This window comes from Tamandua tetradactyla, chromosome 17 (assembly GCF_023851605.1).
Source record: "Tamandua tetradactyla isolate mTamTet1 chromosome 17, mTamTet1.pri, whole genome shotgun sequence".
In the NCBI taxonomy this organism is placed as follows: Eukaryota; Metazoa; Chordata; class Mammalia; order Pilosa; family Myrmecophagidae; genus Tamandua; species Tamandua tetradactyla.
Genome location: NC_135343.1, coordinates 43,738,356 through 43,754,611, shown reverse-complemented (window position 1 = coordinate 43,754,611; position 16,256 = coordinate 43,738,356). Strand labels below are relative to the sequence as shown.

The 16,256-nt window shown below is 34.1% G+C and overlaps 1 protein-coding gene across 11 annotated transcripts in view; it reads left to right on the top strand.

The window, feature by feature from the left end:
- Positions 1–16,256, top strand: part of TIA1 (TIA1 cytotoxic granule associated RNA binding protein) — a 35,143-nt gene that overhangs the window by 1,489 nt on the left and 17,398 nt on the right. For 5 of the 11 annotated variants that reach the window (XR_013164357.1, XM_077134479.1, XM_077134477.1 and 2 more), the window contains exons 2-3: positions 14,365–14,467; positions 16,040–16,138. Coding sequence is in view for 7 of the 11 variants with exons in the window: in XM_077134479.1 (XP_076990594.1) it covers positions 14,365–14,467; positions 16,040–16,138 (202 nt within the window). In the remaining 4 variants the exon portion in view is untranslated. Of the gene's footprint in view, positions 1–14,364; positions 14,468–16,039; positions 16,139–16,256 lie in introns of those variants that run through there. The other 6 variants (XR_013164356.1, XM_077134480.1, XM_077134478.1 and 3 more) reach the window with 3 other exon arrangements.

Genomic DNA, 16,256 nt, shown 5'->3' with positions numbered 1-16,256 from the left:
AATCTGCTAGTTTTTAAGTAACCCTTTAATGGGATACAGCAATTAGTGCATGACCTTTGTTTTGTTGTTTTTTTTTAACATTGTATTTGTAGGCGAATGCTCCCTGAAGAACTATTAGTCTCATGGAATTTATTGGAAACTTTTCCCTCCTTACCCCTTAACTAGAAGTGTGGTAGCCAGTAGCACATCGGAATATGTACAGCTCATCATTTATAATGTATTTAAATTTTAAATTCTTAAATAATTTAAAAAATTTTTAATTTCAGAAACCTCTAGAAATATTTGGAAACTTAACCTTTTTTAGTACATTGTTTTGGTGATACCAAATAATGAAGTCAGCTTTCTCAGGCCAGTCTACAAAAGCAGGTAGTTAAATAGTACTTGCTTAGGGGCTGGGGGTGGGGTGGGGCAGGTGGGATAACCATTGCTGGAGATATAATGAAAGAAGTTTTATTTAACAAGAACTATTGAATACTTATCTGCCAGGCTCTATGAAAAGTGCTCTATGTGCCCGTTTACTCTTCATCAGAACTCAGATACAATTATGCAGCTGAGGAAAGGTCATATACCTTTTTTTGTTCTTTATCCTGCAACTCTTCTATCCTCAGCTCTTAATTATTATACTGTTATACTTATGCCTAATATTCTCTTATATCCCTCATTAAAACACATCATCCAAGTTTTCCCCCCAAATATTCTGCAGTCTAAAATTTTCTATTATCTGCTCCCCTTCTACCTTTCTCAACCAAAACTCCCTTTCTTCCAGTCAGGCCAATCTTGATTTTTAGCCCTTAGCGCAGTGTCTTGCCTATGATAAGTGATCAATAAATTTGTTTTAAAACGGGTACAGTTTCAAGCAGTGAATCAAGATTTTACTCATTCATAAGGGTAAAATATAGTTTGAATTTCAGTATCACCTGTGTACCTAATCCTCTTTTATCACATCTGGGAGTCCAGCATTGCCTTGTAAGTTAGAAATTGTTGGTGATCAATTGCACTTCAGCAGTACTTTGGAAACATATTGTGAGGAAAATTTGCTTCAAGAGAATTTATACTGCAAGGTTATTTTGAGAAATAGTCAAGGCCCAGTTGGTAAGTTCAAACTTTTTGTAGTGAGTGGATGGGTGATATATATGTACTACTCTACACTTATGTGTAAATTGAAATTTTTCATAATAAGAAAATTTAAATGTGTATAGTGAGTCTGACTTGGCCCTTGGTCACTTTCAAATCATTGAATTTGTGGATTAAAAGCTTTACATTACAATCCTAAAGAACAGCTAGACCAATATATAAGATTCTACAAAAGTTCCGTGTCTAGGGTAACTTTCCAGAAACTTGACAACCTCCAAATGGGTCCCTGGACCAGATAGGTCCTGAAACCTAGAGGACCCAGCCTCTCGAGGACATCCTTTTTAGTGACAGACCCTTCCAGCATGGAAAAGTTAGAATGGCCATAGCCCAAATACCCATAGAGAGTGGGATAGAAAGATCAAAGGTGATAGTGGATTTATACAAAGAAGGTAAGGTTTAACAAATGAATATGATGCTGAATCATTAAATTGATATTTTAGTCTCCAGTATCTTAGAGCAGCTAGAAATAAAAACCTAAAATTATGGGATTGAAACCTATACCAGACTCTGAAATATGTTCTACAACTAATTGTTGTGCTGTGCTTTGAAATTTATTACTTTTTTGTATATATGTTATTTTTTCACAAAAAAAGAAAACAAAAGTCAATTGTGATGATAAAAAAAATATTTATTCCTTCTATCCCCCTACGTTGTGGAGCAGCTAGAAGGAAAAATGAGATGATAGTACGGTAGCCCGTGACATACTCTAGGATCTGTCCTGTACTTGTTGAAGAGTACTTTGAAAAATACTGCTTTTTTTCTTTCTTTGCTTTGTATATTTGTTATACAATAAAAAAAGTAAAAAAATAAAAATAAAATAAACCCAACTTCCCACTAAAGTAGAAAAATAGTCCATCAATATTTCCATCAAATTAATTTCCCCCCAAAGCAAGGGACTTTTAACATTCTTTGAGTAACTTACTCTTACATGCTTATGAGTACTCACTTTTCTTTTAAGATAGCAGTTAATGTGCGGCATTTTCTAAGAAGGTAGAGCTACTAAATAGCTGCTGTATACGTAGGCCTTGTCTTTCTGAAACCCCATGCTTAATTTATCTTTCATTCTTTCCATCCCACTCCCCTGCGCACGTTTGGTCTTGTGATTTATATGAAATGTTACCTCTGTATGTTGATTGAACTGAATTTTCACTTACCAAAAGATTAGTTTGCAGGCATGATTGACTAAAGTGAGATGTTTAATTATTGGATATTTATGGTGCTTCCATATAGCTATTAGTAATTTAAAGTATGTCAGAAACATTTTCATTGATGTAACAGTATTTGAGAGCATATCACATGTCTGTCACTGCTCTAGGAGCTAGGACTCTGACAGCTTGCATTCTAGAAAACTGGTGAACTATACTAGCAGTCTAGTAAACAAATAAGTAATTGTATTAGATGGTGATAAATACTGTGGTGAAAAATAATACAGGTAAGGAGACTAGGAGGCATGTTAATTTATATAGAATATAAAGTAAGGCCACTCTTTGATAAGTGATATTTGAATAGAAAACTGAGGAAGGTGAGTAGACAGTTGTTAAATAATGGTAAGGTTATGCTGATATGTAGTATATATACAAGGACTTACTGTTATTCATTCTTTCATAATTAGTAAAAAGCCAAATGTTTTTTCCCCTTCAGTATGATAACACAGGCAAAATGGGATACAGTCCAGGCAAGTTGCAAATGTTCAGTATATGTATCTCTTCAGCAGATATTTACAATATTACAGATAGTGCTCTAGACAATAGATATATATAGTATGAGTAAATATAAAAGTCCCTGCTTGGGGGGGGGGTACTTTTTTTTATGCTTTTCACTCACATTTTCACGAGGCCTCATCAGTCTGCGTTCTTATATTATTATGGCTGGAAACAAACCCAATATAGCATTCTGCTTTATAAATTTTATTTTTAAGTTAAATTTCCTAGAGTTGTATTAATAAATGTTTATCAGCTTCAAAAATATGTATTAAATTGATATGAAATTCTGTCCCTGGAAGAGCTGTCAACTTTTCACTCGTAGCACTGATAACTTTTTCCATAGACTCTTACCTCTTGGGTATCTTTTTATATTTATGTTTTAACCTTAGCCTTTTTATTTTGAAAAACTAAAACAGAAAAGTAGCAAAAATAGTATTGAACAGTTAGCTACCTACCCTTCATATATGCTTACCAGTTGCTAACATTTTGCCCGATTTGCCCTCCCTCACTCTTTGCTTTTAATTATGAAAAATAATGTATATACAAAACAATAAATTTCAGAGCACACTGCTACAGTTAACTATAGAACAGATTTCAGAGTTTGGTATGGGTTACAATTCCACAGTTTTAGGTTTTACTTCTAGCTGCTCCAAGACACTGGAGACTAAAAGAAATATCGATATAGTGACTCAGCAGTCATACTCATTTGCTAAACCCTTTCTTCTCTGTTAAAACTTCACCTTCTCCTTTGATCTTTTTCCCAATCTTTAGGGGACTTTGTGCTCTGCCCATTCTAACTTTTTCATATGAGAAAGGTCTGTTGATAATATGGGATAGGGGGATGGAACTGGTTGTTGTTCTGGAGAGGCTGGCTCCTCTGGGTTTCAGTACTTACCTAACCTAGGAAGTTATAGGTTTCTGGAAGGTAATTATAGTACATGGAATCTTTGTAGAATCTCAGATAGAGCCCTAGGTATTCTTTAGGGTTGGTGGGAATGGTTTTGGTTGAATTTAGACAAACCATGGTAAATAGCAATAAGTAGCTGAAACTTGCATAAGAGTAGTCATCAGAGAAGCCTCTCGACTCTATTTAAACTCTCTCAGCCTCTGATACCTTATTTGTTATAATTCCCCCCCCCCCCCCTTTTTGGTCAGGAAGGCGTTGTTGATCCCATGGTGCCAGGGTTAAGTTCATCCCTGGGAGTCATATCCCAGGTTGCCAGGGAGACTTTCACCCCTGGGTGTCATGTCCCGCATAGAGGGGAGGGTAATGATTTCACTTGCAGAGTTGGTCTTAGAGACCTCCTCACGTCTCTCCCTCTATCTCTCTCTCTTTTTTTTTCTGAACCATTTGAGAGAGTTAAAGATATCATGATACTTCCTACCTAAATACTTCACCTTATATCTCCTAAGAACATGGGCATTCTCTTACATTACCACAACACAATTTTTATATTATGGAGATTACGTTGAAACAATATTATATCCAGTTGTCCAAGGTAGATATTTTTTAGTTCAAAGTCTTTTTACCTTAACAGTTAATTCTTTTCTACTCCCTTCTATTCAGTTTTGCCCAAGATTGGTACATGATCTCAGAGGTGATTAGTAAATACTAATATGGAATAACTTTTTTTTAAATTTTTTTATTAAAAAAAAGTTATAGGAAAGAAACACAAACATTCTTAATATGTGATCATTCCATTCTACGTATAATATGGAATAATTTAAATCCATGCTGTTAATAAGAAAAGTCCATGGAATAGCTAAAAAGGCATATTTTAATGTTATTCCAAAAGAATAAATACAACATTTTAAAACATAAAAACTATATAAATTAAGAAAACTTAAATATTTGTTTAGTAGTCATCATGCCAGGAAACCTTGGTTGGATCTCCTCTGGTTCTAATTTTTGTGTCAGGATTTTTCGATGCAAGCAAACTAAAAACACAAGCATAAAATGAATTTATTAAAAATATATTGGGGGTGGGCCATGGTGGCTCAGCAGGCAGAATTCTCGCCTGCCATTCCGGAGACCCGGGTTTGATTCCTGGTGCCTGCCCATGTTAAAAATACACACACATACACACATACACACACACACACACACACACACACACACACACACACACACACACACACACACACACACACACACACACACACACACACACACACACACGACACTCCGAGAATTTGCTGGAAAGTTATGGAACTTAGAAAATGTTCAGGAAAGAAAAGCAGCTATCAGGTCCACCAGTCCTAATCAAGCCACAGGACCATCCCAGGAAGGATACCAGGCTGTCACATCTACTGAGAACCAGACCCTTCAGCTTCCGTTGGCACTGGTTACAAGACTCATTGCTATTATTTGCCATAAAAGTAGATTCTTTTCAGTCTCTGTTTGCTTAAGCCCTGTCTTTGGATTCCATATTTACTATTGGTATCTCTGGTTGTCTAGTCAGGAACACATGCACATGCTCCAGCTCTAGCTACCAGGGAGGCTATAAAATCCTGTCAGGCCTTTTCAGCTTCCATAAAGGAATCAAGCCTACCATAGGATGAGGATTTCTCTAAAAATACAAAGGCGTTTCAGATGTTTGGTGGTCAAATAATAATCTGCTACACAAAAGTATAAAGCATTCTATAGACTAAGAAACTTTTGTTTTTCCATTGAAAGTATCTTGGATATAGAAAGGTCTGCAGATTTCAAATTTGTTACAGTTTTCTGTTCCAAATAGTATTTATGTAGCAAATAAATTTGGAAAATAATAACATTGTTTTTTAAATTTTCAGGCAACTGTTAATGACTTACTGATAAAAAGCTTAAGGCTGATGTAATAGGTTCATTCTCCATGTTGGTTATTTTATTTGCAGGAGGAAGAAAAAGAGATTTTATCATTTGTTTTTGTTATTAAAATGTTATACATGTTACATGAAATTGTTCATCGTAATGATATTGAAGTATATAATCTCTGCAGAACATTTTCTAAATAGCTGTGTGTAAAGTTAATTGATAGAGGCTCCTGAAGCTTGTTTACTGTATACAACAGGCCACATTAAATAAACAAATGTAAAGACAACACAAACCCTAGTGCTTCTGTTATCTGTCTAATCTAAGTAATGCTACCAACTCTCAGAAAATCTTAAAGATAGTTTTGCAAAGAGTATGTAATCAAATTCAGGTTCCATAAATCCTGTCTGTCATAGAATCTCTAGCCTTAGCAAAAAGGTATTAGAATTAAATTTTTCAGAAGAGCCATATTTTCATTTAAACTTACTTGCAGTTCTGAGAAATTCATATAGGCATAAGAATCAGGTGACAGTGGACACAGAAGAATTACATTATCCATAAGAGTTATAGTTTTGTCCATTAGGACCTCTTTGGGATTGACTTTTGTATCCTTTTGGCATGTCCCTGTATCTTCCCACCCCCCACTTCCTTTCAAGCACCACAAAATGTTCCATGCTTATTTTTGTGTGTTCCCTGCTCCAACCCCAGAATAATCATTTTCTCTAAGAAATCCACAGAAATGCTTTTTTTTTCTTTTAAGAGCAGTTGTAGGTCTCCAGAAAAATCCTGCAGAAAGTACGTAGTTCCCATATACATACACTTCACATACACACAATGTTAGTATTTTGCATTAATTTTAATATTTTGCATTAGTGTGGTACCTTTGTTAAAATTGATAGAAAATTATGTAATTATACTATTAACTATAGTTCATAATTTATATTAGGGTTCACTCTTTGTATTGTACAGTTCTATGGTTTTATTTTGTTTTGTTATTTTATTCTGATAACATATATACAACCTAAATTTTCACATTTTATCCACTTTCAAGTATGTAAGACATTGGTGTTGGTTACATTCACCATGTTGGGCCACCATTATCACCATCCATTACCAAAACTTCCCTCACCCCAGATAAAGAAACTCAATACCAATTAAGCATTAACTCCCGTAGTCCCCCACCCACCCGACCCCTGGTAACCTGTAGCCCCTGGTAACTTATAGTCTGACTTTATGAATTTCCATACTCATAAATACAATTTTGCTCTTTTGTGTCTGGCTTATTTCACTTAACATGATATTTCAGGGTACATATATATATTTTTTTTAATGTGTTTTCTGGTAGTGTGAGAAATTTGATAGCTGTCCTTATGCCTTTGCCTTTTCTCTTGTTGTAATACCCTACTTATAGTATTACATCTGTTACTCCATAGCATACCCTTTTTTAAATGTTTTTCTTTAACTTTTTATTGTATAGTATAACATATGTACAAAGCAAAGAAAGAAAAAAGCATCATTTTCAGAGTACTCTTCACGTAGTTACAGGACAGATCCCAGAGTTTGTCATGGGCTACCATACGATCCTCTCAGATTTTTTCTCCTAGCTGCTCTAGAACATAGGAGGCTAGAAGGCTTAAATATTTTTTTATCACCACAATCAACATTTTTTCTTTTTTGTGAAAAATAACATATGCAAAAAAGCAATAAATTTCAAAGCACAGCATCACAATTAGTTGTAGAACATATTTCAGACTTTGACATGGGTTATAATTCCATGATTTTAGGTTTTTACTTCTAGTTTCTCTAAGATACTGGAGACAAAAGAGATATCAGTTTAATGATTAAGCATTCATATTCATTTATTAAATCCTATCTTCTCTGTATAACTCCACCATCACCTTTGATCTTTCCATCCCTCTCTTTAGGGTTTTTTGGGCTGTGGCCATTCTAACTTTTTCTTGTTGGAAGGGTCTGTCACTAATATGACATAGGAAGATGGAACTATCTAATATTATCTAATATGCTGGAGAGGTTGGGCCCTCTAGGTTTCAGCATTTATCTGGTCCAGGGACCCATCTGAAGGTTGTAGATTTCTGGAAAGTTACTCTAGTGCATGAACATAACAGCTTTCTAAGAGCTAGATCACATCACTAAATCACAACCTTCAGGGCAGATGAGAATCAAAGATAGTGTGCTTACTCATCCACACAGTCTTGAATTCATAGCAGTTATAGTTTAAACTATCCAAAGTTACCATAACTGTCTTGTATTCATGAATTGTTTTATATTAGCCAACCAACTAAGGCAGGGACTGTGTCTTATATTTTCTTTTGCTTTCCTTGGTACCGATCCATGTAATGCTCAATAAATGTTTGAAGTTGCTATATAGGCAAACAAGTACCTCAACTCAGAGGCAAAATCTATTAAAAGTTACAGAGAAACAGCTCAGTAAACATGCCCTGTGGTCAGTAATGTATCTGATATACAGGATAATTCTTACTTTTCCTGAAGAATTTATACTGGACATTTTAACTCGCTCAGTTTCATCTCGCTCAGTCTTTTTTGCCCTTTTCTTCTATCTAATGTTTGTTTTAACTTTTTAAGTGAACATTTTCAAAGGAGTAATTAATTAAATAAACATGAATATACCCACTACTATGTCAACAGTTCCTAACATCTTGCTGTGTTTATGTGAGCTGTTATTTTTTTCCTGAATCATTTCAACCTAAATGACAGAAATCCTAACACTTCACCGCCAATACTTAAGCATGTGTCTCCAAAAAAAGGACATTCTCCAGTATAAACACAGGATCTTATCACCCCTGATAAAATTAACTAGAATTCTGTAATATCTAATTTCCAGGCAATATTAAATTTACCCATTTGTCTCAAAAATGTTTTCTTACAGCTGTTTCCCCCCCCATCCAGAATCCAGTCAGGGATCTTACATTGTATTTGATTGCCAGTGTCCTTAGTTTTTTTAGAGAAGTTGTGGGTTTATAAAACAATCATGCATAAAATGCCAGTGTTAACTTTTTAATTAAGAAAAGTTTGTTTTTTGTTTACCTTTTTTCAGGGTAATTTTTTAAGAGATCAAACAAGTGGTCTTACAGAGTGTTTCACATCTGGAGTTATGTGATTTTTATATATAAATGCAATTACCTGGTAAACTTAGAAGTCACATTTAAATTTAGGCTTGATTAGATTCAAAACTTTTATTTGAATACTTTCTTGGTGATACTGTATACTTCATAATCCTTATATAATGTCTCATTATGATTTGAGCACTGGGTCAAAGTGGTAACAACCAAAGCTCTCCATTTTTAAAGTAGAGTTTTCCCTTTGAAATTAATAAGTAATTATGTGATAACTTTCTACCATGAGAGTACATATTTTCACACCAGCTTTTCACCTAATAACTTTAGCATCCATTAATGATCCTTGCCTGAATCAATTATTTCATTAGGGCTTACATATTATTGTAACATTGTCCTTACACATTTATTTAACTAGCATTCTTCTGTAAAGAATTTTCCTTTATCACCTAGAGCTATTGAATTGCACTGTACTGAAGTACCTACTCAAAAAGCAGGATAAATACTTAATTCTTTCCCTTTAATTATTGATCTTCAGAGTCAGGACCTGATGTAGTAATAACCTCCAATATTGGAAAATTGATGTTGAGCAGATGTTGCTGTTATTTTGCTTTCTCCTTTTTTTTGAGTATCATTTTGTTTGTTGTTCCTTAAGAACAACACTTCTGCTGGGGATGATGTGGAGAAAGAGGCACACTTATTCCACTGTTGTTGGAAATATCATATGATGCAACTGCTGTGGAAGGTAGTTTGGCAGTCCCTCAAAAAGCTGAATATAGAATTGCCATATGACCCGGCAATTCTGCCGGGTCCTGTGTCTGCTCACAGGACATAAGGGCAAGGATACAAACTGATATTTGCCCACCAATGTTTATAGCAGCATTATTTACTATTGCAAAGAAATGGAAACAGCCAAAATGTCCATCAGCAGACAAGTGGCTAAACAAACCGTTGAATATACATACGATGGAATATTATGCAGCTGTAAGACAGAATAAAGTTATGAAGTATATAATATGGATGGACCTTGAGGACATTATACTGAGTGAGATTAGCCAAAAACAAAAGGGCAAATACTGTATGGGCTCACTGATATGAACTGACATTAGTGAATAAACTTGGAATATTTTGTTGGTAACAGAGACCATCAGGAGATAGAAATAGGGTAAGATATTAGGTAATTGGAGCTGAAGGAATATAGACTGTGCAACAGGACTGAATATAAAAACTCAGAAATGGACAGTACAGTACTACCTAACTAATACAATTATGTTAAAACACTGAATGAAGCTGAATGTGAGAATGATAGAGGGAGAAGGGCTGAGGGCATAAATGAAATCAGAAAGAAAGATAGACGATAAAGATTGAGATGGTATAATCTAAGAATGCCTAGAGTGTATAAGAATAGTGACTAAATGTACAAATTTTAAAAATGTTTTGTATGAGGAAGAACAAAGGAATGTCATTACTGCAGGGTGCTGAAAACAGATGGTAATTTATATTTTAAAATTTCAACTTATGTGTGAGACTAAAGCAAAAAGTATTTATTTGGTACAAAATTTATATTTTGACTAGTGCATTTCCTAATATAACTTATATAGACAGCTTAATTGAACACCATAAGTACTTGGAACCTTGGGTAGGACATGAGATTTTGTTGGTTTGTCCAGGGTGATGCCCAGTGAATCCCAGAGTGATTTGATCAGTGAGTGGGAAAGTATTTGCAAAGTTACCTTCGGGGAATGGTGAGAACGGGGAGAAATTCAACTTCCCCAGGTTGAATTCTTGATATTCTCACAAGCAGTGTGGACAACCAAAGCTATAGGCTGAGCCCCTAGTCTTGGGATTTGTTCATATGAAACTTAAGCCCACAAAGGATAGGTCAAGCCTACTTAAAATTAGGCCTAAGAGTCACCCCCAAGAGAGCCTCTTTTGTTGTTCAGATGTGGCCTCTCTCTCCAGCCAACACAACCAGCAAACTCACCACCCTCCCCCTGTCTGCGTGGGACACCGAATCCCAGGAATGCAGACCTTCCTGGCAATGTGGGACAGAAATCCTAGAATGAGCTGAGACTCAGCATCAAGGGATTGAGAAAACCTTCTCGACCAAAAGGGGGAAGAGTGAAATGAGACCAAGTGTCAATGGCTGAGAGATTCCAAACAGAGTCTAGAGGTTATCCTGGAGCTTATTATTACGCATTAAGTAGATACCACCTTGTTGTTCAAGATGTAGTGGAGAGGCTGGAGGGAACTGCCTGAAAATGTAGAGCTGTGTTCCCATAGCCATGTTTCTTGATGATGATTGAATAATGATATAGCTCTCACAGTGTGACTGTGTGATTGTGAAAACCTTGTGTCTGATGCTCCTTTTATCTACCTTGTCAACAGATGAGTAGAATATATGGAATAAAAATAAATAATAGGGGGAACAAATGTCAAAATAAATTTAATTTGAAATGCTAGTGATCAATGAAAGGGAGGAGTAAGGGGTATGGTATGTAAAATTTTTTTTTCTGTTTTCGGTTTATTTCTTTTTCTGAAAAGAAATAAAGAAAAATGCAAATGATGAATGTGCAACTATGTGATGATATTGTGAATTACTGATTATATATGTAGAACGGAATGATCAAAATAGGATTTACATTTACATTTGCTTTGTGTTTTTTGGTATTTAAAAAAATAAAATAAATTTACAAAAAACGAGAACAACACTTCTCCCTTTGCCATCTCATCTATTTTAATGGCTTTCTAGTAGGCATTCAATATATATTTGTTAAATGAGTAGCGGGAAGAAGGAAAGGAATATACACATTCACAGATATGTATATATGTTTCTTTTTCTAGGAGAGAGTCTATACTTTTTTTTAACATGGGCAGGCACCGGGAATCGAACCCAGGTCCTCGGGCATGGCAGGCAAGCATTCTTACCTGCTAAGCCACCGTGGCCCACCCAAGTCTATACCTTTTATTGGGTTCCCTGAAAGGTCTCTGACCAAAGAATGAGAACCTTAACAGTTTTGGGAAAACTACATTCTTTTATTTCAGAAGTGACAAATCTCTAGCTATGTAACATGTCTAGAGGAATCTCATTTTGAAATACCACTTTAGAAACTTATTTATAGAGGTACCTAACAGTTTCAAACCAGCACAGTGTCTAACAAATGATGTATACAATTTCTATACATAATACTATAAAATATCATTGAAATAAGAATTTAGAAGACAAATACAAGAATGTTCATAATTACATTATAGTATTTCCAAACTAGAAACAACCCAACTGTCCATCAACAGTAGAATGGATAAATTTTAATATATCCATACAATGAAATGCCACACCACAATAAAAGGGAATGAGCTACTTATACATATAATTAGATGAATGAACCCCAGAAACATAATGTTGAATGAAAGAGGCCAAACACAAAAAATACATAGTATATGATTCCATTTATATAAATGTTTAAAATGGGCAAAACTAATTTGTGGTCTTAAAACTCAGGATAGTGGTTATCTCTGGGGAAGAGGGAAAGATTGAGAAGGAGAAGGAGAAAGGTTTGTAGGTAGCTGGCATTATTCTATATCTTTCCCTGAATGGTCGTTGTATGGGTGTGTTCACTTTGTAATAATTCATCTACATTTGTACTTATGTTACATTTTGATTAAATTATTTACTTAAAATATTCAAAGCATGCACAGTGTGAGTAATGATATTTCTTCAACATTAGTTCTTTAGCCACCCAGTTCCCTTCCTTGGAAAAAAAATCAGTGATTTTCTCACTGAAATTAGTATCTTATTTATCTTTCCAAATGTGTCTTATACAGTACAACAATCTGTTTTGTCTTTTAAAATGTTTCTTTTAAAATGATCATACTGAAAAATTGGCTTTTTCATTTGGTGTACAGCTCCATGATTTTAACTCCATGATTTTAACACATGTATAGATTTATGTAACTGACTAGTGCAATCAGAGTACAAAACAGTTCTGTCACCTGGAAAAACTCCCTTATGGTAGCCTGTTATAATCACACCTTCCTCCCACTTCTAACTCCTGGTAGTCACTGATCAATTCTGTGTAACGATAGCTTTGTGTTTTCAATAATGTTTGTCTTTTTTTTATTATTTTAAAAAACACAATTTGAAGGAAAAAGTATTAAGTTTTGAAATAAAGGTCATTCTAATTGTCTAGTCTTTTATTACACTGTTTATGCTAATTAAGCTATTAATCACCAACTTACGTATTTATTAGACGTCTCTCCTGGAATTTCTGTATTCCCTTTCAGCCCTCTTACACTGATCAGTGATGTTCAGTAAAAGGTTTCCCATCCCTTCATGAACATCTACAACATCTGACAATTTACCAGTGACTTTTCAAAAATATGTTATATTGTTTAAACCACATAATACCTAAATTGGACAATGTTAGAGGAATCATGTATTAAAAATTGGGGGATAGGCCTAAGAAGTCATCCCCAAGAGAACCTCTTTTGTTGCTCAGATATGGCCTCAGCCAACATGACAAGCAAACTCACCACCTTCCCCCACCTCTGTACGTGGGACATGACTCCCACAGATGTGGACCTTTCTGGCAATGTGGGACAGAAACCCTAGTATGAGCTGGGACTCGGCATCAAGGAATTGAGAAAACCTTCTCGATCAAAAGGGGGAAGACCAAAATGAGACAAAGTAAAGTGTCAATGGCTGAGAGATTCCAAACAGAGTCAAGAGGTTATCCTGTAGGTTATTCTTAGGCATTAAATAGATATCACCTTTTTAGTTAAGGTGTAATGGAGAGACTGGAGAGAACTGCCTGAAAATGTAGAGCTGTGTTCCAGTAGCCATGTTTCTTGAAGATGATTGTAATGATGCAGCTTTCACAATGTGACTGTGTGATTGTGAAAACCTTGTGTCTGATGCTCCTTTTATCTACCTTATGGACAGATGAGTAAAACCTATAGATTAAAAATAAATAAATAATAAGGAGAACAAATGTTAAAATAAATTTAGTAAATTGAAATGCTAGTAATCAATGAAAGGGAGGAATAAGGGGTATGGTATGTATGAATTTTTTTCTGTTTTTCTTTTTCTGAATTGATGCAAATGTTTTATGAAATGATCATGATGATGAATATACAACTATGTGATGATCTTGTGAGTTATTGATTATATAACAAGAATGGAATGATCACATGGTAAGAATGTATGTGGTTATGTTTAATAAATAAATGATTGAGGGAAATTAATGTTCTCAATGATATTGTATGAGTAGAAATAATTGTAGTGCTTCCTAGGACTGATTGCATAGAACATTTTATGTATTTAATAATGATTTATTACCTTGCTAAGGTAAGCCTTGAAATTTAGAAATAAGCAACCAGTTTAAATTTGTAAAACTGATTTTAAAACATTTTCAGAATTCTAAATTTTCCCTCTATTAGCAATATATATATTTTCCAGTCCATATCTTATATCTATTTTAAAGGAGTTTTTGCAAACTTTTATAAGCTATTCCCAGCTAGCAGAGCTTAAGCCAAAGATCTGCCTAGCCCCAAAATTTATTTTTCAATAAACAACTTTAGAAACTATGCTACAAAAGAAGAAAATTTTAAATGTTAAATTATTTTTTCTTTGTGTTTTCAGATATGTCGGTAACCTTTCAAGAGACGTGACAGAAGCTCTAATTCTCCAGCTCTTTAGCCAGATTGGACCTTGTAAAAACTGCAAAATGATTATGGATGTAAGGGTATTTTATTTAAACTTTCTTTTTTTGTTGTTTTGTTTTTTAATATACATTACTTAAAGCCATTACTTCCAGGAACTTGGAAAGTAAAGTTAGTTTGTACAGTCTAAATTCATAGAGATTTTAGTGAATTTATAGTGAATCACTTTGGGACACTGATCTACAGAAAAGATTTACTATGTTAGGTAGGTTAGTTAAGTGGTTCTCTAAATTTTGGGTTTTGGTCATATTCCAAGGCTTAAATTAACTTTTTTTTTAAAACTCAAATCTAAATTACAGTCTACTTGCAGCCTTGAAATGACATTCATGTTTATGAAGTTTATATTCCCTTGGGTTTTAAAAGCTGATAATGTATATGCTTAGACTTTTTTGATTTAATAAGATACGGGGTTTTTTCTGGATAAATGTGAAAGAAAATGTAACTATGCAAAGTAAATGTAAAAGAAAAACGAATATTCTTTTTCATTTGTTTGCTTTGCACATTTAAATGCAACATACTTTTTCTAAGTACATTCTAATGCCTGTCAATATTGATCTTTAAATTCCCATTAAGTGAAGCAGTTTGAATTGTTTAACTTTTTAATATTTTAATATTCTCTTGTGTTTTTTAAATAAAATAGTAGTCCTAGTATCATGAATTTTGTAGTTTCCTGCTTGCTCTAAAATTCTTTAAAAGCTTGGCCAGTGACTTGTTAAAACAATTGTGCATAAAACAAAATAGTACATTCCCTTAGCTTCTAGTAGCTTTCTGGTGTTTTGAATTAGTTTCTTATTTTAGCAATTCTGCTTGGCAGATTATGGAAATAGTTTTTTTTAATGGCTCATATGATCATTTGATATTTAACACTGATAGATGTAAAATACTGGGTATTTTTTCTGCTTCTGTATTTTAATTTATGGTAAAACACCCAGGTTTCACTTAACATATGATCTCAACTACCTGGAACATCAGAAGAAAAGAGGATAGAATTTTTAAAAGGCGAAAAATTGTTGTCAGAAATCCATATTCTAAAACCTGAATTCTGAAATATAGGTCAGTAGGCTCTGAAAACTGAAAAAGTTCTCTGTTAAATAAAGTTTTAGAACAAGTTTTAGAATGTTACGTTGGTTAAGGTTTTCTGCTATTCAGCAGGTTAGAAGCAGCAAGGACGTATGTATGCTTATAGAAATAAGAGGTAACATATGATGGGAAAGAACAGAAAAATCATAAAAAGCCAACAGCAAGACTCAAAAATGTAGCCATCTAGTCAAATTTAACTTCTGTAGCTAAAAGAAATTATTATTTCATATGATGATGGTGGAAAATAAAAGATATAGATATGTATTCATCTGTCTACAGTTAGGACACTTCATCATTAATAAAAATGTGAACTGTTGAAGAAAATTGCTTTCTATTGAATATTTCATTTTTAAATGTTAACTTCCTAATCTGAAATTCATTTGTGGAATGGACCCTTCATTCTCCACTGCCTGATAAACCACTATGTTACATAAAACTTGGCAAAAAAAATTTTACATAATTTTAAAGTAATGGAAGTATAAAGCTTAAAATTGGCTTTTGTGTTTCCTCACCAGACAGCTGGAAATGATCCATACTGTTTTGTGGAGTTTTATGAGCATCGTCATGCGGCTGCAGCATTAGCTGCTATGAATGGGCGGAAGATAATGGGTAAGGTAAGCTGTCATAATTTTAAAAGGTGCCTTGTATTAGAGATCCTTAAGTTATATACAGTTTTTATTTCCTTTTTAGAATCATTATATTCCCTTCACAGCAAAATGTCAATTATTTACG